This window comes from Coregonus clupeaformis, chromosome 23 (assembly GCF_020615455.1).
Source record: "Coregonus clupeaformis isolate EN_2021a chromosome 23, ASM2061545v1, whole genome shotgun sequence".
In the NCBI taxonomy this organism is placed as follows: Eukaryota; Metazoa; Chordata; class Actinopteri; order Salmoniformes; family Salmonidae; genus Coregonus; species Coregonus clupeaformis.
Window position 1 is genome coordinate 18,926,391 of NC_059214.1, and position 27,467 is coordinate 18,953,857.

Genomic DNA, 27,467 nt, shown 5'->3' on the forward strand with positions numbered 1-27,467 from the left:
AGGCGTGATGCGTCCCAAATGGCACCCTATTCCCTACATAGTGCACTACCTTTGACCAGAGCCCTGGTCCTAGGGAGTACGCTATATACGGAATAGGGTGCCATTTGTTCTCCACCCCAGAATAATTTCTGATATTTTGAGGCTTTCTTCTATGGAACATTGAGGTTTAATTGATTAGTGTTCCACTGAAGCTAGAAACCAAGCATGCATTCCCAACGCTGTTTGAAGAGAGTGGGAAATGATTCTCTGCTATTGTGGGCCATTTATCACTACAGTAAGCGTAATGGCTCAGACTATATGTTCATTTGTCCTCTTCCTTTCAGTCTAGGAGCTGCTTTTAAGTATCTACTATAGATAAGAATGTAGGTAGATTAGGAAAATGGCTGCTATTCCAAGGCACACAGATTATAAAAGAAGGGGTTAATTACAAATGGTTACTGTTTTCATAATGTGTGGCATTGCAGATTGATATCGAAATGTAGGCAGTCAATTTACGGTACTAGGCCTATGACATTTTACTGTTATTTATATATTTACTGTATATACGGTCTATGGTTCCCGCCTTTAAACTAATATTCATATGACTTTGTGTTGTGTTACTTTGTATTATTTCAGCTGTCCCAGTTAGTCCAGCAATATTTATCCAGGTTTTTATCGTGAAAAGGTTGATATAATGTGTGTATTTTTTACTTTTCCTGCTGCCAATGGATATCTACAGACCCCCTGGTCGATGATGACCTTCAAGGTGAATTCTAACTTCATCATGATTCACCTCCCCTCATAATGTGTTTGGCTTTGAGGTGATGTTTCTCCTAGGTACAGATCTAGGATCAGCTTACCCTCCCTAAATCGTAACCTAAACCATTAGTGGGGAAAATGCTAAACTGACCCAAGATCAGAGTATAGGGGCAACTTCACTCTACTCCGTGGCTCATCTGTCTTTTTTTTTTTTGGGGGGTGGGGGGTAGATCAGCTTTATATTGCAGATAGATTGTAACTTCCATCAATGTAATTGTCTGCATCACTTCCAATCCCCCATGTTTTTTTTATATATCTATATATATATATATATATATATATATATATATATATATACACATACATACATACATACATACATACATACATACATACATACATATATATATATACTGCTAAAAAAAATTAAGGGAACACTTAAACAACACAATGTAACTGTCCACTTAGGAAGCAACACTGATTGACAATACATTTCACATGCTGTTGTGCAAATGGAATAGACAACAGGTGGAAATTATAGGCAATTAGCAAGACACCCCCAATAAAGGACTGGTTTTGCAGGTGGTGACCACAGACCACTTCTCAGTTCCTATGCTTCCTGGCTGATGTTTTGGTCACTTTTGAATGCTGGCGGTGCTTTCACTCTAGTGGTAGCATGAGACGGAGTCTACAACCCACACAAGTGGCTCAGGTAGTGCAGCTCATCCAGGATGGCACATCAATGCGAGCTGTGGCAAGGTTTGCTGTGTCTGTCAGCGTAGTGTCCAGAGCATGGAGGCGCTACCAGGAGACAGGCCAGTACATCAGGAGACGTGGAGGAGGCCGTAGAGGGCAACAACCCAGCAGCAGGACTGCTACCTCCGCCTTTGTGCAAGGAGGAGCAGGAGGAGCACTGCCAGAGCCCTGGAAAATGACCTCCAGCAGGCCACAAATGTGCATGTGTCTGCTCAAACGGTCAGAAACAGACTCCATGAGGGTGGTATGAGGGCCCAATGTCCACAGGTGGGGGTTGTGCTTACAGCCCAACACCGTGCAGGACGTTTGGCATTTGCCAGAGAACACCAAGATTGGCAAATTCGCCACTGGCGCCCTGTGCTCTTCACAGATGAAAGCAGGTTCACACTGAGCACATGTGACAGACGTGACAGAGTCTGGAGACGCCGTGGAGAACGTTCTGCTGCCTGCAACATCCTCCAGCATGACCGGTTTGGCGGTGGGTCAGTCATGGTGTGGGGTGGCATTTCTTTGGGGGGCCGCACAGCCCTCCATGTGCTCGCCAGAGGTAGCCTGACTGCCATTAGGTACCGAGATGAGATCCTTAGACCCCTTGTGAGACCATATGCTGGTGCGGTTGGCCCTGGGTTCCTCCTAATGCAAGACAATGCTAGACCTCATGTGGCTGGAGTGTGTCAGCAGTTCCTGCAAGAGGAAGGCATTGATGCTATGGACTGGCCCGCCCGTTCCCCAGACCTGAATCCAATTGAGCACATCTGGGACATCATGTCTCGCTCCATCCACCAACGCCACGTTGCACCACAGACTGTCCAGGAGTTGGCGGATGCTTTAGTCCAGGTCTGGGAGGAGATCCCTCAGGAGACCATCCGCCACCTCATCAGGAGCATGCCCAGGCGTTGTAGGGAGGTCATACAGGCACGTGGAGGCCACACACACTACTGAGCCTCATTTTGACTTGTTTTAAGGACATTACATCAAAGTTGGATCAGCCTGTAGTGTGGTTTTCCACTTTAATTTTCAGGGTGACTCCAAATCCAGACCTCCATGGGTTGATAAATTTGATTTCCATTGATAATTTTTGTGTGATTTTGTTGTCAGCACATTCAACTATGTAAAGAAAAAAGTATTTAATAAGATTATTTCATTCATTCAGATCTAGGATGTGTTATGTTAGTGTTCCCTTTATTTTTTTGAGCTATGTATGTATGTGTGTATATATATATATATATATATATATATATATATATATATATATTGTGATGTCACGAGAGGCTGTGTCCTGGAGGGACGTTACATCCCCTGAGATGGCTGCAAACCCAGACAGCTATGGCTCCATCTGCTGGTATGGTCGGGAACTCCACCCCTCTATGGCCAATCTTCCCACGCAGCTGAAACAAATGAGGAGCTGATGAGCTGAAGGTTTGGGAAGGGAAGAGACACAGTCTCCAACCTGGGCTCTGGAGGACAAGAGTGCTGCACGTCCACTTCCATGAGGAATATAAGGATTTGGAGATACTTACCTTTGGGAAATACTCACCTTTGGATATATGCACCTGTGGAAATACGTGTGGGACATTTGGAAGGACGTTTTGCTGGGTTGGCCACTAGCTGCAACGTGGAATACAGTAAGACTGGGGAAAAGTTATTTGAGCGAGGGAGAGTTATGATTTTGGATGTGGAAGAGACATCCCTGAACTGTTAACCCTTAAAGAGCCACCAGAGAACAGAATTGTGTTATACTTTCGTTAGTTTCCCAAGACCTTTAATAAAATCCTTGTTTTGGTTGAACCTGGTCTCCTTGCACTACTTGAGCAATCCCGCTGAAAGCTGTGTAGCCTCTCGTGACATCACAGATGGTGGAGAATACAGGCACGCTCAAGCGTTAATAGTGCATGTCAGAGGAGGATACCGAAGGTTTGATCACCCAGTTTTCCAAGTTGGCCGTAGGCTCCCCGCCGACTGAAATGGAGGACATATTGAAAGCCCTTGTTGCTGGCCAGCAAGCCCAGATGCAAGCAAACGTGGCTCTCTTGGAGGAGCAAAAGAAAGCCAACCTTCTGAAGGCAGAGGAATTGCAGTTGCAGAGACAGAGGGTGGTCCAAAATACCCGCCCAATAAAGGCAAGTGACTTTGTATCTAAGATGGGAGCTACCGATGACATTGAGGCATACCTGCATGCATTTGAGGCCACGGCCACTAGGGAAGCCTGGCCCAAGCAACAGTGGGTTGGTCTGTTAGCCCCCTTCCTAACCGGGGAATCGCTGAATGCTGTCCGGGACCTGGGCCCTGACCAGGTTACTGACTATGATGCCTTGAAGTCTGAGATCCTCAGCAGATATGGACTCACAAAGTTTGGTATGGCCCAGCGCTTTCACAGCTGGACCTTCCAACCAGACCAACCTCCTCGGGCGCAGATGCATGAACTTGTCCGAATCGCAAGGAAATGGCTGGATCCGCAGAGGAATACAGCAGCGGCGGTGGTGGAGGCCGTTGTGGTGGATCGTTACCTACGCGCCCTGCCTTATGAGGCAAAACGGTTCATCAGTCAACAGGCCTTGACCACGGCTGATCTGACCGTGGAAGCTGTGGAAAAGTACCAGGCCACAGCGGAGATGCTGAATGCTTCCCGAAAAGACCCCAGGAGTGCGGCCCCACCACAAATGGGAAGAACCCGTCCAAAGGACCCCAAGGTCTCGAACCCAGCCACGTCAGGACTTATCCCGGCTCCAGGGGGAGCCAGAAACCAGGCGGGTCCAAGAAGAGTACACCAGGAGGGGGAAACTTCGACAGTGTTACCGGTGTGGGGAGATGGGACATATCTCCTGGCAGTGTGGGAAACCAGCCGATGAACCTATGCCCACTGCGGAGTCCTCCAGCTCAGCACCCACACACCGTTTTGCCTCGCTCTTGGGAGTCGTAGATGGCGGCCCAGATCGACCCCCCACCTGCCCGGTAACTGTGAATCACCATGATGTGGAGGCCTTACTGGATTCTGGTAGCCGGGCCACCCTGGTGCGTAAGGATTTGGTGGGCCCAACGTGTCTGACCCCGGGGAAAGTCCTCCCAGTTTCCTGTGTCCATGGGGACACCAGAGAATACCCCATTACTGAACTTACAATGACCAGCACACGGGGAACCATACACACGACGGCGGGGGTGGTTGATTCCCTCCCCGTCCCTGTCCTAATTGGACGAGACTGCCCAGCCTTTTACCCACTCTGGAGAGAGTCTCAGGAGAGGATAACCCGAGTACCTCGGAAACGGAGAGGCAAGACTCATCCTGGGAAGGCTCCGGTGCAATCCTCCGAGTTACTCACTCCCGCCCGGGCTCTGATAGGGATGGCAGGTGCCCAGACCGACACAGAGACGGAGCTACAGAATCTGGACAAAGAACTGTCTGGTCTGAAGGGGACCGCTGAGAGGTATCGTTTGTTAAAGCAACAGTTAGACATGAAGACAGAAGAGTTAGATATCCTCCAGGCTAAACTCCAACAGAGCTCCTTCCCTAAGCAACAGGAGGAGCTGGAGAGGCTGCGCAGGACCATCGAGGAGTGTGAGGAGACCCTGCGCAGGAGTAAGGAGGTCCAGAAGAAGGCAGAGGAGAAGTACAAGGTGTTGGAGAACAAGATGAAGAATGCGGAGGCAGAGAGAGAGAAGGAACTGAAAGCTGCTCAACAGAAGCTAAACTCTGCTAAAACCAAGGCTGATGCTTTCAGTAAGAAACTCAAGGAGAGACAACAGGAGGCTGAGTCCCTGGTCCTAGAGTTGGAGGAGTGGAAGAGAGAGCAGTCTGGCAAGCACCACGGCAATGCGGACGCCCTCTCCCGGCGTGATGCCTTCTTCGCTGCCTTTACCCCGACGAGGACGTCGGTCCCGAGGAGGGGGATGTGTGATGTCACGAGAGGCTGTGTCCTGGAGGGACGTTACATCCCCCTGAGATGGCTGCAAACCCAGACAGCTATGGCTCCATCTGCTGGTATGGTCGGGAACTCCACCCCTCTATGGCCAATCTTCCCACGCAGCTGAAACAAATGAGGAGCTGATGAGCTGAAGGTTTGGGAAGGGAAGAGACACAGTCTCCAACCTGGGCTCTGGAGGACAAGAGTGCTGCACGTCCACTTCCATGAGGAATATAAGGATTTGGAGATACTTACCTTTGGGAAATACTCACCTTTGGATATATGCACCTGTGGAAATACGTGTGGGACATTTGGAAGGACGTTTTGCTGGGTTGGCCACTAGCTGCAACGTGGAATACAGTAAGACTGGGGAAAAGTTATTTGAGCGAGGGAGAGTTATGATTTTGGATGTGGAAGAGACATCCCTGAACTGTTAACCCTTAAAGAGCCACCAGAGAACAGAATTGTGTTATACTTTCGTTAGTTTCCCAAGACCTTTAATAAAATCCTTGTTTTGGTTGAACCTGGTCTCCTTGCACTACTTGAGCAATCCCGCTGAAAGCTGTGTAGCCTCTCGTGACATCACAATATATATATATACACACACACACAGTGGGATGTGTTATGTTAGTGTTCCCTTTATTTTTTTTAGCTATGTATGTGTATATATATATATATATATATATATATATATATATATGTGTGTGTGTGTGTGTGTGTGTGTGTGTGTGTGTGTGTGTGTGTGTGTGTACACACACACACACACACACACACACACACACACAGTGGGGAGATATTTGATACACTGCCAATTTTGCAGGTTTTCCTACTTACAAAGCATGTAGAGGTCTGTAATCTTTATCATAGGTACACTTCAACTGTGAGAGACGGAATCTAAAACAAAAATCCAGAAAATCATATTGTATGATTTTTAAGTAATTAATTTGCATTTTATTGCATGACATAAGTATTTGATCACCTACCAACCAGTAAGAATTCCGGCTCTCACAGACCTGTTCGTTTTTCTTTAAGAAGCCCTCCTGTTCTCCACTCATTACCTGTATTAACTGCACCTGTTTGAACTCGTTACCTGTATAAAAGACACCTGTCCACACACTCAATCAAACAGACTCCAACCTCTCCACAATGGCCAAGACCAGAGAGCTGTGTAAGGACATCAGGGATAAAATTGTAGACCTGCACAAGGCTGGGATGGGCTACACGACAATAGGCAAGCAGCTTGGTGAGAAGGCAACAACTGTTGGCGTAATTATTAGAAAATGGAAGAAGTTCAAGATGACGGTCAATCACCCTCGGTCTGGGGCTCCATTCAAGATCTCACCTCGTGGGGCATCAATGATCATGAGGAAGGTGAGGGATCAGCCCAGAACTACACGGCAGGACCTGGTCAATGACCTGAAAAGATCTGGGACCACAGTCTCAAAGAAAACCATTAGTAACACACTACGCCGTCATGGATTCAAATCCTGCAGCGCACGCAAGGTCCCCCTGCTCAAGCCAGCGCATGTCCAGGCCCGTCTGAAGTTTGCCAATGACCATCTGGATGATCCAGAGGAGGAATGGGAGAAGGTCATGTGGTCTGATGAGACAAAAATAGAGCTTTTTGGTCTAAACTCCACTCGCCGTGTTTGGAGGAAGAAGAAGGATGAGTACAACCCCAAGAACACCATCCCAACGTGAAGCATGGAGGTGGAAACATCATTCTTTGGGGATGCTTTTCTGCAATGGGGACAGGACGACTGCACCGTATTGAGGGGAGGATGGATGGGGCCATGTATCGCGAGATCTTGGCCAACAACCTCCATCCCTCAGTAAGAGCATTGAAGATGGGTCGTGCTGGGTCTTCCAGCATGACAACGACCCAAAACACACAGCCAGGGCAACTAAGGAGTGGCTCTGTAAGAAGGATCTCAAGGTCCTGGAGTGGCCTAGCCAGTCTCCAGACCTGAACCCAATAGAAAATCTTTGGAGGGAGCTGAAAGTCCGTATTGCCCAGCGACAGCCCCGAAACCTAAAGGATCTGGAGAAGGTCTGTATGGAGGAGTGGGCCAAAATCCCTGCTGCAGTGTGTGCAAACCTGGTCAAGACCTACAGGAAACGTATGATCTCTGTAATTGCAAACAAAGGTTTCTGTACCAAATATTAAGTTCTGCTTTTCTGATGTATCAAAGACTTATGTCATGCAATAAAATGCAAATTAATTACTTAAAAATCAGACAATGTGATTTTCTGGATTTTTGTTTTAGATTCCGTCTCTCACAGTTGAAGTGTACCTATGATAAAAATTGCAGACCTCTACATGCTTTGTAAGTAGGAAAACCTGCAAAATCGGCAGTGTATCAAATACTTGTTCTCCCCACTGTGTGTGTGTGTGTATATATATATATATATAATATATATATATATATATATATATATATATATATATATATACACACACACACATACATACATACACATACATATCCTTTAAAAAATATATATTCCCAATTTATTACTTTCCAACCCCACCACCCTTTCCCTACTTGGAGTAAACTAGTGAACAACAGCGCCTAGGCCTCTACTTCCAGCCCATACCCACTATTCTATTCTCATCTGTCTTAGCATGGCATGTGTCATGTAGCTCAGTTGGTAGAGCATGGCGCTTGCAACGCCAGGGTTGTGGGTTCGTTTCCCACGGGGGGCCAGTATGAAAATGTATGCACTCACTAACTGTAAGTCGCTCTGGATAAGAGCGTCTGCTAAATGACTAAAATGTAAACATTTTAAAATGTTTTTTGTGTAGGTACTACGTGTTTTGTTCGTAATATGATCATAATTTCCAACCCATTACCTTTTACAAGCATTAAAACCCCATTCACATAGGGCAGACATTTAAAAGGCTATGGAGAAATGCCTTCAAGTGTAGAGTTATCATTCCCAGACCAAGTAAGTCTGTGGTTTTCCCATTTCTCTCCAATTACTTTCTTGAACTGTTGTAAATCAGGGCCCAATAATAATAATCTCGGCGAGGCCATTATATCACTGCAGTGCCCAGAGTATCTCTCTCTCTTTGTGCTGATGGCCATAACCCACATACGCTACGATGACTGATGATCTCTCCCCTAGACACAAATGGCTTTTTAAACATCTTCTCTGAGGTGCAAAGTCTGCAGACACATTGGCCATTGTGGCCAGTCAAGCACAATAGGTCTCTTCTGAATCTGCTATCTGCCTCTGTCCCAAACCCTCATGCCACCTCGCACCCAGCTACCTCCATAGAAACTAGCTGGCACAAAGTCGCATACTGTATGTCCTTTGATGGCATCATGGCACAGCTCCTCTCCTCATCTAGGTCAGGACTGCCTGTGTGACCTGTGGATTATGTCACAGATGCTTGAGCAGCTGTAGCAGCAGTAGCAGTGACTGGGATGTTGATGTTCACATGCCCGCACTCATTTGCATTCAGTTGGCAAATGCCACCTGAAAGCTGAAACCTGAGCCTGCAGGTTGGCTGCAGCTCCCTCTCTCTCTCTGGCCAGACCCAGACCACGATCCTCCCTCTCCCCTCCCTGCTCCCACTAGCTCCAGCATTGTCAGGAAGTCATCTCTCCTCTCTGCCGCCAAAATTGGAAGATGAAGTCAAATCATCCCTGTAATTATGTCCGATGTCCATTTCAGAGCACAGGAGAAGAGCGAAGGGAAATGTGGATCAACAGCATTTTAGAAGCGTGTGGTGCTCAGCCCATGCCTAGTAAGCCTTATGCTTTGGTTTACGGAAACAGTGGTGTATACTTATAGCCTGCTGATTTCCATACTTAAGTTTGTAATATTCTGCATGATCGAGAGCAGATTAGATTGTTTTCATGGATTTAGTTTTTCTTACTCCTATGTTGGGAAAAGGTTTAGAGAATTATTTTGGTTCAGGAATGTAAGTCCGCTGCATCCATTTAAATGTTTGTTTCTGCAGAGTCAGTGTGCCAAACTGCCACCTCCCTACAGTACGTCTAGCCTCTGCCAAGTGCAATCTGTTAGGGCCACGGGAGGAGGTGAAGGCAGCATTAAATGAGTATAACACATCATGAATGTTCACCATTCATATATTATTTTCAGAGACAATTTGCAGCTGCTTTAGAAGCTGACTGCTGCATTTTACCAGGGGAACAGAACAAAGGCACAGGGATTAGTGTGTGCTAAGGTTTATAATGGTACTGTTAGTGAGAGAATGGGGGAGAGGGAGCCTGCAGAGCGGGATGGATATGCATGGTAGCTCCTGTCTCTGGGAGATTCCTTCCTCTCCTCCCTCTTTTTTCCTCCCTCGCTTTTCCTCTCCTCTTCTCCCCTAAAGCTACGGTTCTACTGAAAGCCCTCATGTCCGATGGATTTGGCCGATTACTTGGCTGTGGCGGGCTGTGATGTGGTGTCCTACACTGGCTCATTGATATTCCCCTTCTCTAATCGGAAACCTTTTAACAAGAGAAGCCCAAGTGAATTACTACCAAACGGAATACCATTGTCTGAAGCCCTGCATATTGACTATATGAGCCTGCGCCACTGCCTGGATGTGTCACCACAGCAGCCCACAGCAGCCCACATCAACCTCCCCAATGACAACCCACTGGGCACACCACATCATTTCATCGTTTTTTTTCCCGAATTTTGGTTTAGTTGTCATCTAAATGTGTTATCACTGCACTTTCAACCATTTTAAAAGCACAACAAATACAATGTCAGATATTTTTACAACAATTTTAATGTTTTATCACTGTGCTTCATCTACTAGCACAACCAAATGACCTGGATTGCAGTTGAGATTACATTAAAAGTACATTGTGCAAGTGATCTATGCTGTTTGAGCTTCTGCGCAGATTATTACAGCAATTGTGAAGATCTCCACAGTCCTGCGACCTTTGCATGCTTTCTTGAATATGCATGCTTTCTATGATTAGATAAGAAGACATTTATAGTTACTGTAGGCTAACCTCAAAATATGGCCATGGATGTGTTACTAATTTTAAGGTTGAATAAATACTGTTACATTAGTTTGTAAGATAGCCTTAATATTAGGCTATTTACTGTATTACAAAAGTGATATTTAATTGTGCTTGGTTGTCAATGCAACCAAATATCAACATTTGAGGGAGATGTATCTTTTGTGCCATTGACTTAGTCTGGCTTTAATTCCAGTTTGTCTACAAATGTATAATTGATATGTTGGATTCAAGTCTTCATCTCAACCAAAAATCAAAGTTAAAGAATAGGACTCAATCTAATCTAATCAAACTTTAAATGCACTTTAAATAAAGTTTGATTTGATTTTGTCCTATTCTTTAACTTAGATTTTTGGTTGAGATTGAGACGTGAATCCAGCATATTAATGATTAACTTGATTCAATTTGAAATCGGCCAAAGCTGGAAACCCTAGTCTAGGCCTATACAGAAAGAAGCACAGATTCATCTAGAATGTACAGTGGCTTGGAAAGTATTCACCCCCCTTGACATTTTTCCTAATTTGGTGCCTTACAACCTGGAATTAAAATGGATTTTTTGGGGGTTTGTATCAGTTGAATTACACAACATGCCTACCACTTTGAAGATGCAAAATATGTTTTATTGTGAAACAAACAAGGAATAAGACAAAAAAACAGAACTTGAGCGTGTATAACTATTCACCCCTACTTTGTAGATCCACCTTTTGCAGCAATTACAGCTGCAAGTCTCTTAGGGTATGTCTCTATAAGCTTGGCACATCTAGCCACTGAGATTTTTGCCCATTCTTCAAGGCAGAACTGCTCCAGCTCCTTCAAGTTGGATGGGTTCTGCTGGTGTACAGCCATCTTTAAGTCATACCACAGATTCTCAATTGGAATCAGGTCTGGCCTTTTGATTAGGCCATTCCAAGACATTTAAATGTTTCCCCTTAAGCCACTTGAATGTTGCTTTAGCAGTATGCTTAGGGTCATTGTCCTGCTGGAAGGTGAACCAGTCTCAAATCTCTGGAAGACTGAAACAGGTTTCCCTCAAGAATTTCCCTGTACTTAGCGCCATCCATCATTCCTTCAATTCTGACCAGTTTTCCAGTACCTGCCGATGGAAAAACATCCCCACAGCATGATGCTGCCACCACCATGCTTCACTGTGGGGATGGTGTTCTCGGGGTGATGAGAGGTGTTGGGGTTGCGCCAGACATAGCGTTTTCCTTGATGGCCAAAAAGCTCTCATCTCATTTAGTCTCATCTGACCAGAGTACCTTCTTCCATATGTGTGGGGAGTCTCCCACATGTCTTTTGGTGAACACAAAACGTGTTTGCTTATTTTATTCTTTAAGCAATGGCTTTTTTCTGGCCACTCTTCTGTAAAGCCCAGCTCTGTGGAGTGTATGGCTTAAAGTGGTCCTATGGACAGATACCCCAATCTCCGCTGTGGAGCTTTGCAGCTCCTTCAGGGTTATCTTTGGTCTCTGTTGCCTCTCTGATTAATGCCCTCCTTGCCTGGTCCGTGAGTTTTGGTGGGCGGCCCTCTCTTGGCAGGTTTGTTGTGGTGCCATATTCTTTCCATTTTTGAAATAATGGATTTAATGGTCCTTCGTGGGATGTTCAACGTTTCTGATATTTTTTTTGTAACCCAACCCTGATCTGTACTTCTCCAAAACTTTATCCCTGACCTGTTTGGAGAGCTCCTTGGTCTTCATGGTGCCGCTTTCTTGATGATGCCCCTTGCTTAGTGGTGTTGCAGACTCTGGGGCCTTTCAGAACAGGTGTGTATATATACTGAGATCATGTGACACTTAGATTGGACACAGGTGGACTTTATTTAACTAATTATGTGACTTGTGAAGGTAATTGGTTGTACCAGATCTTATTTAGGGCTTCATAGCAAAGGGGGTGAAAACATATGCACGCACCACTTTTCCGTTATTTATTTTTTTGAATTTTTTGAAATAAGTTATTTTTTTCATTTCACTTCACCAATTTTGACTATTTTGTGTATGTCCATTACATGAAATCCAAATAAAAATCCATTTAAATTACAGGTTGTAATGCAACAAAATAAGAAAGAATGCCAAGGGGGATGAATACTTTTGCAAGGCACTGTATGTATTGTCTATTTTTAGTTGAACCCTCCCACTAGGAAAAAACTGGTTGAATCAACTTTGTTTCCACGTCATTTCAACAACAAAAAATCTATGTGATGACGTTGAATCAAAGTAGAAACATTATTTGGATTTGAAAAAAGTCATCAACTTAAGTTTTTTCAACCAACTTTGAACCAAAATCCAATGACATGGTGAATTTTTGTAATTGTTGATTTCACATTGAATTCTTGTTAGTTGACAACTCCACCAAATGTAAATCAAAACTAGACGTTGAACTGACGTCTGTGCCCAGTGGGCTTGGTTAAATTGAAACAAGCTGTTGATGACTTTGCAAATGCTATATAAAGGCCTAAATAGTATCATGGTCCTCTGTAGCTCAGCTGGTAGAGCACGGCGCTTGTAACGCCAAGGTAGTGGGTTCGATCCCCGGGACCACCCATACACAAAAATGTATGCACGCATGACTGTAAGTCGCTTTGGATAAAAGCGTCTGCTAAATGGCATATTATTATTATATGACTTATAAGGTATGGTTACATTTCATTTGCTCTGTTAAACCTACCCTTTGGAATGACTTCGATAGCAATAGTGAATATATATCTAGTTATTAAGAGATCTCTCAATAATCATTCTCACAATAGCACATTGGTAGTAGTCAGTGACAAATATCTAAGCTGGGCTGGGCTGGGCTGGGCTGGGCTTGGTTAAAACCCTGGATGTGAGACCAAATTAATAGATGTAGATATTTCTACTCTCCAGTAGGAGGTACTACCCAGCCCATAGTTTTTTTTCTCATAGTGCATATAACGTTGGGGATCTGACATTGTTTCAAAGGTACAAATTCAACATATTTTATACAAGGTTTCTAACTGTTGAAAATTGGTTATAATGATGAAATAATCCTGTGGTTGATATTCCATCCTCAAAACAACAGTTTACGTTGATTAATTTCTTCATCAAAAATCAATGTATTTTCCACATATATTCCAAGTCATAATACGTTGACAAATTACGTTGAAACAACGCTGATTCAACCAGTTTCTGCACAGTGGGAAGTCCCTCCATAGGGTTGCAAAATTCTCCGGTTTTTCGGAAATCCCGTTTGGAAGATTCCCGAAATCAGGAGGGAATAAGCAGGACATCTGGAAACTTTCTACCAGGATTTCTGGAAAACCTGGGAATTTGGGGAAAGTTACCATCATTTTGCAACTCTAGTCGCTTCTTTTCCCATCCTCTCTGAACTAATGTAGTAGATGTCCCTTCTGCTAACCCATGGAGAACTACAGTTTTAGCGGATGACAGTAGCTATGCTTATCATGTCCCCCCAGTAAGCAGTTTGAATAGGGTTTATTCTCCACTGGCTTGCCATTTAGCTGTTCATTAGTTATCATACGAAGCTGGAGTTTATCCGGGGTCTCGCGGAAGCATCCTCCCCAGAGACAAAGCACCCCCCTGGGTCTCTCTCCACAGCTGAGGGCACACTGCGGATGCTCCAGAGGTCATGTTTATTTGGTACTGTTTCTGAGGCAGAGTAGGAAAGTGTGCTGCTGCTGAGTGGCTAAAGATGTGTCCCAAATGGCACCCTATTCCCTTTATAGTGCACTAGTTTTGACCGGGACCCATAGGGAATGGGGTGTCATTTAGGACACAGCTTATAGCTGCCTTACTGGGCTTCAGCTCTCCCCGAAAAGGCAAACACTTTTATTTATTCATTTGTGCTGTTCTGAACTCTGATAAGAATCCCTAATTTATCTCATTAACTCATGACAGTGTTGAGCAGCTTGGCAGACTCAAAATAATGGTGTTTGGGCTCTATTGAAGTGAGTGAAGTATGCAGTGAGTGCACAGTGACTCGGCCACTGCAGTCTCTCTTGCACTGGGGAGTGGAGTCCCCTTGGTGCAAGGTTAGGTCACTTGTATCCACATGAGCCATGTGTGTGGGATCTGTCATGGTGTTAGGAGCTAAGGCTTGTGATCTTTGGGCAGGCTGCTGCAGTAATAACAGCCGGCTGGATTTATACGCCTGGATGCGGAATGGCAGATGCTGCATTCCCGCCGTAGGCTCAGTCTGCATCCCAAACGGCACCCTATTCCCTATGTAGTGCACTACTTTTGACCAGAACCTGGTACATTTGGGACGCAGTCAGACTTTGTTCCACATCCGGACCGACCAGGCCTCAGTCAGTCAGCTAGTCAGCCGTGCTGGGCTGCGACTCCCCCAAATACTGTTGTCATAGTGATTCATCTGGTGTGAATTTCTAATTTGATTTACCTCATTGGGGCTTCCCCCTGGTAAATGAGCTTATGGTTAGGAGGACCCCCCCCATTTCCAGAAACACACACCCACTTCCTGGCATATCCGGGCTCAGCCGTGTTCTACTAGCCCATATATCCCTTCACTCTCATTACAAAGCCTGATGGGGAAGGCAATGTCTAGCCTGTCAAGACCCAGGGCTGAGTTCCAAATGGCACCCTATTCCCTTTATAGTGCACTACATAGGGAATAGCGTGCCATTTTGGACTCATCCCAGGTGTGGCCTCTCAGGTGTAGCCCTCAATGATACTGAATTCACTGCTGATTGGTTTCAACTAGTGGTCGAGGCTTTGGGCTATATTTCACTATGTTTTTCCATTTAGGCCATAGAGGTACTATGCGATACACTGAGTGTACAAAACATTAGGAACACCTGCTCTTTCCATGACATAAACTGACCTGGTGAATTCAGATGAAAGTTATGATCCCGTATTGATGTCACTTGTAAAATCCACTTCAATCAGTGTAGATGAAGGGGAGGAGACAGGTTAAAGAAGGATTTTTAAGCTTTGAGACAATTGAGACATGGATTGTGTATGTGTGCCATTCACAGGGTGAATGGGCAAGACAAAATATTTAAGTGCATTTGAACGGGGTATGGTAGTAGGTGCCAGGCGTACCGGTTTGTGTCAAGAACTGCAATGCTGCTGGGTTTTTCACACTCAACAGTTTCCTGTGTGTATCATCAATGGTCCACCACCCAAAGGACAACCAGCCAACTTGACACAATTGTGGGAGATATTGGAGTCAACATGGGCCAACATCCCTGTGGAACGCTTTAGACACCTTGTAGAGTCCATGCCCCGAATTGAATCTGTTCTGAGGGAGAAAGGAGGTGCAACTCAATATTAGGAAGGTGTTCCTAATGGTTTGTACACTCAGTCGTGGTCAAAAGTTTTGAGAATGACATAAATACTAATTTTCACAAAGTCTAAGGCCTCAGTTTTGATGATGGCAATTTGCATATACTCCAGAATGTCATGAAGAGTGATCAGATGAATTGCAATTAATTGCAAAGTCCCTCTTTGCCATGAAAATGAACTTTATCCCCAAAAAACATTTCCACTGCATTTCAGCCCTGCCACAAAAGGACCAGCTGCCATCATGTCAGTGATTCTCTCGTTAACACAGGTGAGAGAGCTGACGAGGAGAGGCGGGTGGACAAACAAAAACCCACAAATTCTGACAAACTCCAAGCATTGATTATGCAAGAATGGGCTGCCATCAGTCAGGATGTGGCCCAGAAGTTAATTGACAGCATGCCAGGGCGGATTGCAGAGGTCTTGAAAAAGAAGGTTCAACACTGCAAATATTGACTCTTTGCATAAACGTAATGTCATTGTCAATAAAAGCCTTTGACACTTATGGAACGCTTGTAATTATACTTCAATATACCATAGTAACATCTGACAAAAATATCTCATAACACTGAAGCAGCGAACTTTGTGAAGACCAATACTTGTGCCTTTCTCAAAACGTTTAACCACGACTGTATATGGCTAAGTGTTATTTTTTCAGCTGTAAGCTGCAAAGAGAGCTTATTAACCCATAAGTCTAAGCCCTCTCTAAGCCGGAGGAGGGGGGGTGGTTCTGCTAAGCTATATGGAATTGTTTTTTTGGCCTTACTGCTATTAGCCCATACAAAACGCATTGAATAACAGATTCACTATATGGAACAACAGATACACTACATGACCAAAAGTAAGTGGACACCTGCTCGTTTGAACATCTCATTCCAAAATCATGGGCATTTAAAATGGAGTTGGTCCCCCCTTTGCTGCTATAACAGCCTCCATTCTTCTGGGAAGGATTTCCACTAGATTTTGGAACCATTGCTGCGGGGACTTGCTTCCATTCAGCCACGAGCATTATTGAGGACTGCGTGATTAGGCCAGGCTCGCAGTCGACGTTCCAATTCATCCCAAAGGTGTTCGGTGGGGTTGAGGTCAGGGCTCTGTGCAGGCCAATCAAGTTCTTCCACACCGATCTTGACAAACCATTTCTGTATGGACCTCGCTTTGTGCACAGGGGCATTGTCATGCTGAAACAGGAAAGTGCCTTCCCCAAACTGTTGCCACAAAGTTGGAAGCACAGAATCGTCTAGAATGTCATTGTATGCTGTAGCGTTAAGATTTCCCTTCACTGGAACTAAGGGGCCTAGCCCGAACCATGAAAAACAGCCACAGACCGTTATTCCTCCTCCAACAAATTTTACAGTTGGCACTATGCATTCGGCCAGGTAGCGTTCTTCTGGCATCCGCCAAACCCAGATTCGTCTGTCGGACTGCCAGATGGTGAAGCATGATTCATCACTCCAGAGAACACGTTTCCACTGCTCCAGAGTCCAATGGCTGTGAGCTTTACACCACTCCAGCCGACACTTGGCATTGTGCATGGTGATCTTAGGCTTGCATGCGGCTGCTCGGCCATGGAAACCCATTTCATGAATCTCCCAACAAACAGTTATTTTGCTGTCGTTGCTTCCAGAGGCAGTTTGGAACTCGATAGGGAGTGTTGCAACCGAGGATAGATTATTTTTACGCGCTTCAGCACTGGGCGGTCCCGTTCTGTGAGCTTGTGTGGCCTACCACTTTGCGGCTGAGCCGTTGTTGCTCCTAGACATTTCCGCTTCACAATAACAGCACTTACAGTTGATTGGGGCAGCTCTAGCAGGGCAGAAATGTGAAAAACGGACTTGTTGGAAAGGTGGCACTTTGAAAGTCACTGAACTCTTCAGTAAGGCCATTCTACTGCCAATATTTGTCTATGGAGATTGCATGGCGGTGTGCTCGATTTTTATACACCTGTCAGCAGCGGGTGTGACTGAAATAGCTGAATCCACTAATTTGAGGGAGGGTCCACATACTTTTGTATATATAGTGTATTTTGTAGGCCAAACCGTTCAGACGCTAGATGATTTTGGGAGAAGACCAATTTTCGGGAAGTCTCATGGTCTGACAAACACCACTCTAGGTTTGCCACCTTTCACCGCAGATGCGGAAGTGCGACATCGGCGGATGCGGTGGATTGAGACGCATTCCAATGCAAAACCAGATATCTCTAGCTTAAACTGACAGATTTTTATGGGGATTTTTTTATGCCTATACGATTTCCGCGGGGCACAGACATCGACTCTAGGGGGTTAAAAAGCTGGATCATTAAAAGTGAGAGCGTAGCAGAGATCTGGGGGCGGTGCGGCTTGACAAACTGCATAAAGCTACTGCCTTAGCATTACACAGAATTGGAAATGAGCCCTGAATTAATTTCAATTAAGTCATTCTTTAGCAGCTTAACTGTCAAACTCCAACATGGACAGCACTTTCAGCGTGTCTGAATTATTGCAGCTGATCCCTAGCTAGCTAGCTGTGGTGAGTGCTGCTGTGTAGTAGCTGTCACTGTGTGATGGTAATGGGGATTAGGGGTGACACATAGGAAGACACACGAGGCCGGTGGCAGTCTCTAACCCTGTGCCTGTACTACTGTCTGATGATGCGTCCCAAATGACACCCTATTCCTTATTAAGTGCATTACTTCTGAACAGGGCCCAATGGGCTCTGGTCAAAACTAATGCACTTAATCGGGAATACGTTGCCATTTGGGACGCAGACTTACGCTCTCCCTCCCTCCAGGCATGCGGAGCTCGTACGCCAGTCAGCACAGCCAGCTGGGCCAGGACCTGAGGTCAGCCATGTCCCCTGACCGCCACATCACACCCATCTACGAGGACAGGACCTTCCAGGGGCCCCTGTACCGTAGCCCCAACCACCACGACCCAGTGGACCTCAACAACTCCTCGCAGAGCGCCATCTACAGGAGTCCATCAGGTAGGACACTACACTACTATACAGTACACCACGTGTCAAACTCATTCCATGGAGGGCCGAGTGTCTGCAAATTTTTGTTCTTCCCTTGTACTTGATTGATGAATTAAGCTCACTGATTAGTAAGGAACTCCCCTCACCTGGTTGTCTAGGTCTTAATTGAAAGGAAAAAACAAAAACCAGCAGAAACAAGGCCCTCCATGGAATGAGTTTGACAGCCCTACTGTACACCATTGGTTTTCAAACCTCTCCTTGGGGACTCCCAGACGTTTCACAATTTAGTTGTAGCTCTGAACTAGCTCACCTGATTCACCTATTCAAGGGCTTAATGATTAGTTGACAAGTTGAATCAGGTATGCTAGTTGTGGAATAGTTAATTTAAAATACATGGAACGGCTTGTGGGCCCAAGGAGAGGTTTGGAAAACACTGCTCTATACTTCATCTTAGGCTTGCAAAATTTTGGTAATTTTCTGAAAATTCCCAGGTTTTCCACATTCTGGTTGGAGGATTTCCTGCTTATTCCTTCCTTACTTCTTCCAACTAGGAATTTGGGGAAAGTTACCGGAATTCTGCAACCCTAACTTAATCTCAATGTGTAATGATGAGAACACTAATGCAAGCAGGATGGAACCATGGCATTAATAAGCAGATTTGACCAGCAGCGTTAGTGAGAAACAGATGTTGAAGAGCGAGAGAGCAGTCGTCTTCATTTAAAATGACCCCGTCATAGTTTATACATTGCTGTTACATGGCTACTCCTCCTGCCTTTCCCACTCTAGCACAGGTTCTCTCGCTCCCGCTCTCTCTCTCGCTCTGTCTCTGTCTCTCGCTCTGTCTCTGTCTCTCGCTCTGTCTCTGTCTCTCGCTCCCGCTCTCTCTCTCGCTCCCGCTCTCTCTCTCGCTCTGTCTCTGTCTCTCGCTCTGTCTCTGTCTCTCGCTCTGTCTCTGTCTCTCGCTCTGTCTCTGTCTCTCGCTCTGTCTCTCTCTCTCGCTCCCGCTCTCTCTCTCGCTCCCGCTCTCTCTCTCGCTCCCGCTCTCTCTCTCGCTCCCGCTCTCTCTCTCGCTCTGTCTCTGTCTCTCGCTCTGTCTCTGTCTCTCGCTCTGTCTCTGTCTCTCGCTCTGTCTCTCTCTCTCGCTCTGTCTCTCTCTCTCGCTCCCGCTCTCTCTCTCGCTCCCGCTCTCTCTCTCGCTCCCGCTCTCTCTCTCGCTCTGTCTCTCGCTCTGTCCCTCTCTCTCGCTCTGTCTCTCGCTCTCTCGCTCTCTTGCTCTTTCTCTCGCTCTTTCTCTTGCTCTCTCGCTCTGTCTCTCGCTCTCTCGCTCTCTTGCTCTTTCTCTCGCTCTTTCTCTTGCTCTCTCGCTCTGTCTCTCGCTCTCTCGCTCCGTCTCTCTCCCCTACCCCCTCCCTCCCTCTCTTTCTCTCTCTTACATGATCTATCCTGGGAACACTTTGTCCAAGCCAGACAGCCATCCAGCCCAGCCAGACTGCCTGCCAGCCTGCCTATCTTGCACTCCTTTCCTCCCTCCTCCATCAGAGATGGGGCTGAGACAGGAGAGAAGAGGAGAGGAAGGAGACAGGCATGGGCTGATACGCCAGCCACAAAGGAGTCAATTACCTGTGTGTCACACTCATAATGAGAAGAGGGATGAGGGGCCAGGGAACAGTCAGTGTCCCAAATGGCACCTTATTCCCTATTAAGTGCGCTACTTTTGATTGACCGGGGCCCAAAAGTAGGGCATGCTATTGCTGGTCAAAAGTAGTGTACTTTATAGGTACTAGGGTTCTATTTGGGAGGTAGCCACGGCCAGCTGTGTTTGGATGTTAGAATTCTCTCCTCATCGCCCCTCCATCGTCCTCCAGCATGCAGCCATTTAGCATCCTCTATACAGCAGATCTGAGATCCTCCCGGACTGATAAGTTCAGTAATAAATGGTATTGATGCTCAGAAGAAGACTCCTCTCAGATAACGATAAGCAACCATAATGTGCTCGCGGCCTGGCTATATTGAGAGGAATGCAAAAAAGGTAGTTTGGAGTCCTTACCAAAAAATCATTAGAAATAAATATCCAATTTGATCCCCAAGCACTCTTTGTTATGGTGTGAAATTAAATATTAATGGCCTTTTTCCCTGGCTCTCTTTCCATAAATTCTTTATCTACAGTATTTCTGGTGGCGTGTATTTCTTTTTGTGAGGACAAAGGTTTTTATGCTAAATGGAAATATCGATCCCTGTTGCAAAAAAGAAAGTCGCAGTACTCGGGTACGGCATTTCAAAGATGGATTTTTTTTTTTCTTAATGTAAAAGGATTTTAGTAGACTAGCATTTTAGTATCGAGTCGTTCATGATATCACAGAACTGGCCTATGAACTGCCAAATAGAGAGGGGTATTGATGTGGGCTTTTATATTTTTGGAGGGCAGCTTCAAGTTGACGTCTTGTGTCTTGTGTGTGTGTTCGGTGTGTGCACCGTGTGCAGGCCCAGTCCCTGCAGGATGTTAGGATAGAGATCTGACCGGAGGGAAGGAGAGCAACAGTCACGCAGTCACATGGTCTCTGCTCTGTGTGCTCTGAGCAGGAAGGCAGGCAGGGACAGGCTGTGTGAGTGTGTAGGGCATATTGTCCTAGAAACTAGGTCACAATATCACAACGTAAGGAGGAGAGAGGGGCAGAAAAATAGACATGGTTTAAGGACGATGACACAGTTAAAATTCTGGCAGACTAAATGTTTACCCTGGCCTGGAGGGAAGGATGTCCTGTTGGTGTGTTAGCTTAGTGCTGGTGCTGTTTCACCTAAAGAGGGAGGACTGTGTGTCTATTCCTGTGTCGGACACAGCCAGGGCTCACTGGCCTCAGACCACACTGAAGCATACAGGAGAAGAGGAGAGAGGGAGGAGAAGAAGAGTGTTGCTGGATCACCTATTACAAGGCAGACTGTAGCCCTGTAAAAAAACCTGCAGGATCTGGCTTGCTTAATCCTACCTCGTTAATTAAAGAAACAACAACAACAAAACAATCCCTTTGAAGGAGGAGACTTCTCTAGTGTGGAATCATGGGAGCGCCATTTTACCCTCTTCATTAAGTGGATCCAGATTGGAAGAATTGGTGTGTGAGTCAAAAAGCCTTGTGTTTTCAGCTCCAGTCAACACGTCTCTGGGTGTGTCCCAAATGGCACCCTATTCCTTATAGAGTGCACTACTAGGTGAAAAGGTCTAGGTGAAAAGGTTTGAACCACACTGCTAATCTTCACTAGCCCAGGGAGTTCTAGTTGAGTCCAGGTCTGGTAGCTGGCGTATATTTGTCTTGTTCAAATCAATCTGAATTGTTTTTCTTTGTGCTTTCAGGCATGGGGACCCTCCAGAGGACCTCCAGCCAGCGTAGTGCCATGACGTACCAAAGAAGCAACTACGCTCTGAACACGGCGGCCACGTACGCAGAGCCCTACCGCTTGGCCCAGTACCGGCCTTCCGAGGGCAACTACGTCCGGCAGCCGGTCGTCATGGCTGACGGGGCCACCCGCTCGCCCTCCATAGACAGCATCCAGAAGGACCCGAGGTAAAGCACTAGGCTCTAGCCACTAGGCTGCATCACTGGGTCGTTTTCATTAGTTCACACCTTAGCAAAACTTTACAACGTAAAACGAAAACAACCGTTTCTTATTGGACAAATTCAGACAGATCCCTCCCTGTTTCAAACTGGTTGCTTTCGTTTGGTTACGACTGATTCATCCCTACCTTATCATCCAGTGGGTCTAACAGTGGTTCTAACCGTGCTTACGGGGCTACTACTGTATATACTGCTGGGTCAACACTAGTGTTACTATTCACACATAAATCCCCCTGGGCAGCCATCCAGAGCCTTAGCCATTAAGATACAGATGTAGGATGTTAATTTGAGCTAGTTTGCTACAGCAGGAAAATAATCCTGCAGCAACAGGAAATGTGAATTATTATGTGGATTATAATTAATGGACATTTTGTGTAGGAGGTGATACATTTTTTGTTTCGGTAAAACAAGTCACATTTTTAAGTGGAAATTACAAACTTTAGAAGCCTTTTTAAACCTTGAACACACTACAAGTTTGCATTTCCTGCACAATTCCTAGCAACAAGAGTGATCAAATTAAGATCCTACATCTGTACATGGCTACACAGACCACTCTACAATGGATCCCCAGATTTCAGTGAACTGCTGTGTCTGCTCTTGCTACAGAGACATGTGTACTATGTAAGCACGGCCGGGTTTTTGGACACGGAGCGCTAAACCCCTGACCTTGCACATTAGGAGTGCTGTTCACACCCCTGAGTCCTGCTCTAGCTGAGAGCAGTGAGAGGGTGACAGCGGACCTCCTTCCCTGCCTGCTCTACACAGCAGACCATGCTCAGACCCAGGGTGCCTCCAAAATGCCCCACTCTTCCCTATATAGTGGCTATGGGTCCTGGTCAAAGTAGTGCACTATAAAGGGAATAGGGTGCCATATGGGTCACATCCAGAGGCAGGCCTAAAAGCACCTGTACTTAGAAAAACATGTTGCATCAACTGGGTCCCTACTCCCAACCAGATTAAATGTAGCAGTGGTGTTGGTAACGGCTGTTTGTGTCCCCCGGGGTAAATTAGATGAACATTGTATTTTGATTTGATTGGACTGGCGTCTTGCTTCATGTAACACATGCTGAGGCAAGGGCAGGAGTATTACAGCCGACACATCAATACAGCCAATTCTGTCACAATGTGGACGTGCATCTCATGTTGCTACTTTCTCATTTCAACTTATTTTGTTTACTCTGCTAGTCAGAAGACTTTTGGCAGTCAAAGATAAATACAAGTTCTGAAATAGACGCAGACTTGGTAATATCTACGCTTTTCTCTTGTCATAAGGGTTGTGAATTCTAGTAGAAAAGTTAAATTATAGTAGACTTCATTTAGACTGATTAAATTAAGCTTTATGAATCAGGAGAAGCTCATAGCAGTGACTCTCCAAAAGCCAAGACATACCTTCTAGTCTTACAAATGAAACTGAAGTGAAATATCATCCTTTTATATTGGGAGAAAAGCAATAATCCTGGAGTGTTATAGATGCCGATGTCAATGTAATTTCCTGGGCTTTAAACTTATTGCGGTGTGCCCCAGCCCTGTGGATAGGGGTGGATAGTTGTTGTGTGCTGACGTCATACTGATTTGTGTCTGTTCCTGGGTGTATGTCTGATATCTCTCTGTGTCTGTGTTCCAGGGAGTTTGCCTGGCGTGACCCTGAGCTGCCTGAGGTCATTAATATGCTGCAGCACCAGTTCCCCTCGGTGCAGGCCAACGCCGCCGCATACCTGCAGCACCTGTGCTTCGGAGATAATACAGTCAAGGCTGAGGTACGTATGCATCGCTCCCCTGCACCCCTGCACCCCAGATCCTTCATCAGTCCCCAGCATGCAACTCACTGAAGTGCCCCCCATCGGGGGGGGTGAATAGGGTTGTGGCAGTCATGGCATTTTGTCAGTCTCATGGTAAATGACCCGTAATTAACATAAATATGTTTAGCATCTCCTGGCTTCCACGCTTAGCCTACTAGCCACTGATGCAGACCTTTGGAAAATCTGCATTTTAAAAAGTCTAATGAATCCATATAATATAGCCTACACCATCACAATAAATCCATTATTTCTTTTAGACCGGTCTAAAGAAACATGATGTGAAGAAAATGTAGTCTATTTCAGAAGAACTGAATAGCATACACTGAGTTGTCCTTATGTTAGGCCCTGATCTGGCTATGCCATAGGGCTGTGGGCTACACTAGTTCATTTAGCAGACAAGAATTTCTTAGAATTCCGTGGCATTATTTTATATTATTTTATAGCATGAAGAATATAGCAGCTATTCTGTGTTGAGTGGTTAATAAAGAAACAGGTCCTCCTATATGCTTAACTTAGAGTTATTTATGCAACTTTAGCTGTGATACAAACGTTGGGCTTTGATTTTTTTTATACATTCTAAGGCTGCATGATGCGAAGTCGCATGAAAGGCATGAGCTCTGCTTTTGTTTCTTGTGCAGGCTGCACACGCTTCATCAGTCTCTCATTCATAATTAGACAAGCGCTTGATAATATTCTCACCAGGCATCGAATTTCCCGGCGGCATTCCCCTTGTGTGGACGTAATGCCCCCTAAAAAATTCCATGCCTTGCGACCAAAGTGGCCGTTGTGTCCTTGGGAATATAATAATTATAATTCCCTTCTCCCGGCTGCCAATCGCTGTGCTCCAAAGTACCTCTCACTCACATGGCTCTTTCAGATATCTCAATTCTTATTAGCCAATGCCCCTCATATGATCAGGTCCTTCTCACAGGCATCTTAGCTCCGAAGTAGGCTACACGTGAAGACCGACACATCGGGGAGACAACTGCGCGCATCCTTATCAAATTCCGAGGCGCATATTGAAGATGTTAGAAGAACCGTCCACATGTACTTTTCGTCAGCCAACAAGATGAGTAGGCCTAACGAACAGCAAAAGCACTAGCCTATGTCAATTTCCTATCCCCCATAGTACAAATGTTAACCTATTCTATTGGTCAACTTGTCCTTCTGTGCGAGAAATAAATATTCCAAACATACTCTGGGACAGTTGTGGGATGCGTTAGATCCCAAGTTAATACAACCACTCGCATCAAAAAACCTTTTAAAAGCAATGAGGCTGATGCAACAGATCAGAACATTTACTGTAGCTTTAAATTTCTTCACATTATAAGCGCAGCAATGCGCACACAGCAGTAGGCTATAAGTGCGAATGTTCCAAAATGCAATCAATTAGCGGGAAAATACTGTTCTCAAAAGTGACCGCAAATGTTATTTATGCATGTAAAGATTTATTATAAAGGTGCATTTTTATGGTGAAAATTATCTTCCCCAAAATTGAAACTCACGCGCTGCCTAATATGCCCGTTAGGATCTACACCAGTTGTAAAGTGGATTAATGTGCTTACTTTTAAGAAGTTATTTGGCCACATTAGTTGTGACACAAACCTTATCAAAACATATAGTCCTATGGGCTACATGAGGTGTGTGACAATGATTTGAAAAAGTTGCAAAAAAAAGGAATGTGCTGTTTCTTGCCTTACTGCGCATGCTGGGCATCATTCACAAGTTATAATATTGTCACCCATCAGACTATTCTTAATTTAATCTTGTTTTTACAAATACTAAATAATATACTGTATGTGTGAAATGAGTTTAGACTTAGAATAGACCATTATCCTGCACCTGTCTCAGAACAGGGGCAGGGAAAAAAATACATGTCAGGCCTCCGTGTTCGATCCCAAGCTGTGTCACAACCGGCCGTGACCGGGAGTCCCATAGGGCGGTGCACAATTGGCCCAGCGTCGTCCGGGTTATGGGAGGCTTTGGCTCATTGCACTCTAGCGACTCCTTGTGGCGGGCCGGGCGCTTGCAGACTGACTTCGGTCGTCAGTTGGGCGGTGTTTCCTCAGACACATTGGTGCAGCTGACTTCCGGGTTAAGCGGGCGGGTGTTAAGAAGCGCGGTTTGGCGGGTCATGTTTCCCGAGCCCGTTGGGGAGTTGCAGCGATGAGACAAGATCGTAATTGGATTGCAATTGGATATCACGAAATTGGGGAGAAAAAGGGGGTAAAATACACACACAAAACATACCCACAAAAAATACATGTAATCTATGCACTTAAATAGCAAATGGAGGACGCTTTTCTCATGGTTTATTTTCATGCCAGCAGGATAGGCTAAACTCCTGTTGTAAAGCGAAGCAATGTGCTTAATATTAGGAAAGTTAAGAAATAAATACAGTGCATTCGGAAAGTATTCAGACCCCTTCCCTTTTTCCCCATTTTGTTACGTTACATCCTTATTCTAAAATGGATAAAATAAAAATGTTCCCTCCTCAATCTACACACAATACCCCATAATGACAAAGCGAAAACAGGTTTTTAGAAATGTTTGCACATTTATTAAAAATAAAGGGCTAACGTCCTCCTTTCTCATCTCCTTCTCATAACGCATTGGAGGAGAAGATCACATGGGAGGAACCTCAGATATTCTCCTACAATGCGTTTTGAGAAGGAGGCAACGAGAGAGGACATGAGGAATCAAGGAAATGCAATTGAGATTCACCCAGGCTGTGAGGACTGTGCTGCTGCAGAGGCCTGGCTGGGCCTCCGGCTGGGCTGGGGTGGGTTGGGCTGGCCACTCCATTCCACTCCAGCTCCCTCTGGAATTTCACAGCTCCACAGGGTGCTGTTACTGCCGCTGGAGTCGTCGGCTGGAAAAGCTGATCTCTTAAGATCAGTAGGGCTGTGACGGTCATGGAATTTTGGATGACGGTTATTATACAGCCAAATGACCACGGTCAACATTATAATCGTAGTTTTTTTTTAAAGACTCATTTTCTCCTCTTCTCTGCTCCTGACTGCATGTGCTTCTGCTGCAGTTAGGGAGGTGTTGCCTCTTGAACACACTCATACATATGAAGACACACATTTCAAGCATGTCATTGTCAAGGAAAGAACATTGAGTATTTTCTAGGTTTTGATGAGGGAACTGTCCGCTCTGTGCTTTTTTATTTTTTTAAATTTCTTGTTACAATATATATATATATATATATATATATATATTGTGACGTCACGAGAGGCTACACAGCTTTCAGCGGGATTGCTCAAGTAGTGCAAGGAGACAAGGTTCAAACAAAACAAGGATTTTATTATAGGTCTTGGGAAATTAACGAAAATATAACAAAATTCTGTTCTCTTGTGGCTCTTTAAGGGTTAACAGTTCAGGGATGTCTCTTCCACATCCAAAATCATAATTCTCACTCGCTCAGATAACTTTTCCC

At 45.2% G+C, this 27,467-nt stretch overlaps 1 protein-coding gene across 7 annotated transcripts in view; it reads left to right on the plus strand.

Moving 5' to 3' along the window:
• Positions 1–27,467, plus strand: part of LOC121536833 (plakophilin-4-like) — a 129,299-nt gene that overhangs the window by 77,285 nt on the left and 24,547 nt on the right. For 5 of the 7 annotated variants that reach the window (XM_045206558.1, XM_045206554.1, XM_045206556.1 and 2 more), the window contains 4 exons: positions 719–745; positions 18,433–18,627; positions 21,965–22,175; positions 23,851–23,983. In XM_045206558.1, coding sequence (XP_045062493.1) covers positions 719–745; positions 18,433–18,627; positions 21,965–22,175; positions 23,851–23,983 — 566 coding nt within the window. The remainder of the gene's footprint in view (positions 1–718; positions 746–18,432; positions 18,628–21,964; positions 22,176–23,850; positions 23,984–27,467) is intronic. The other 2 variants (XM_041844422.2, XM_045206559.1) reach the window with 1 other exon arrangement.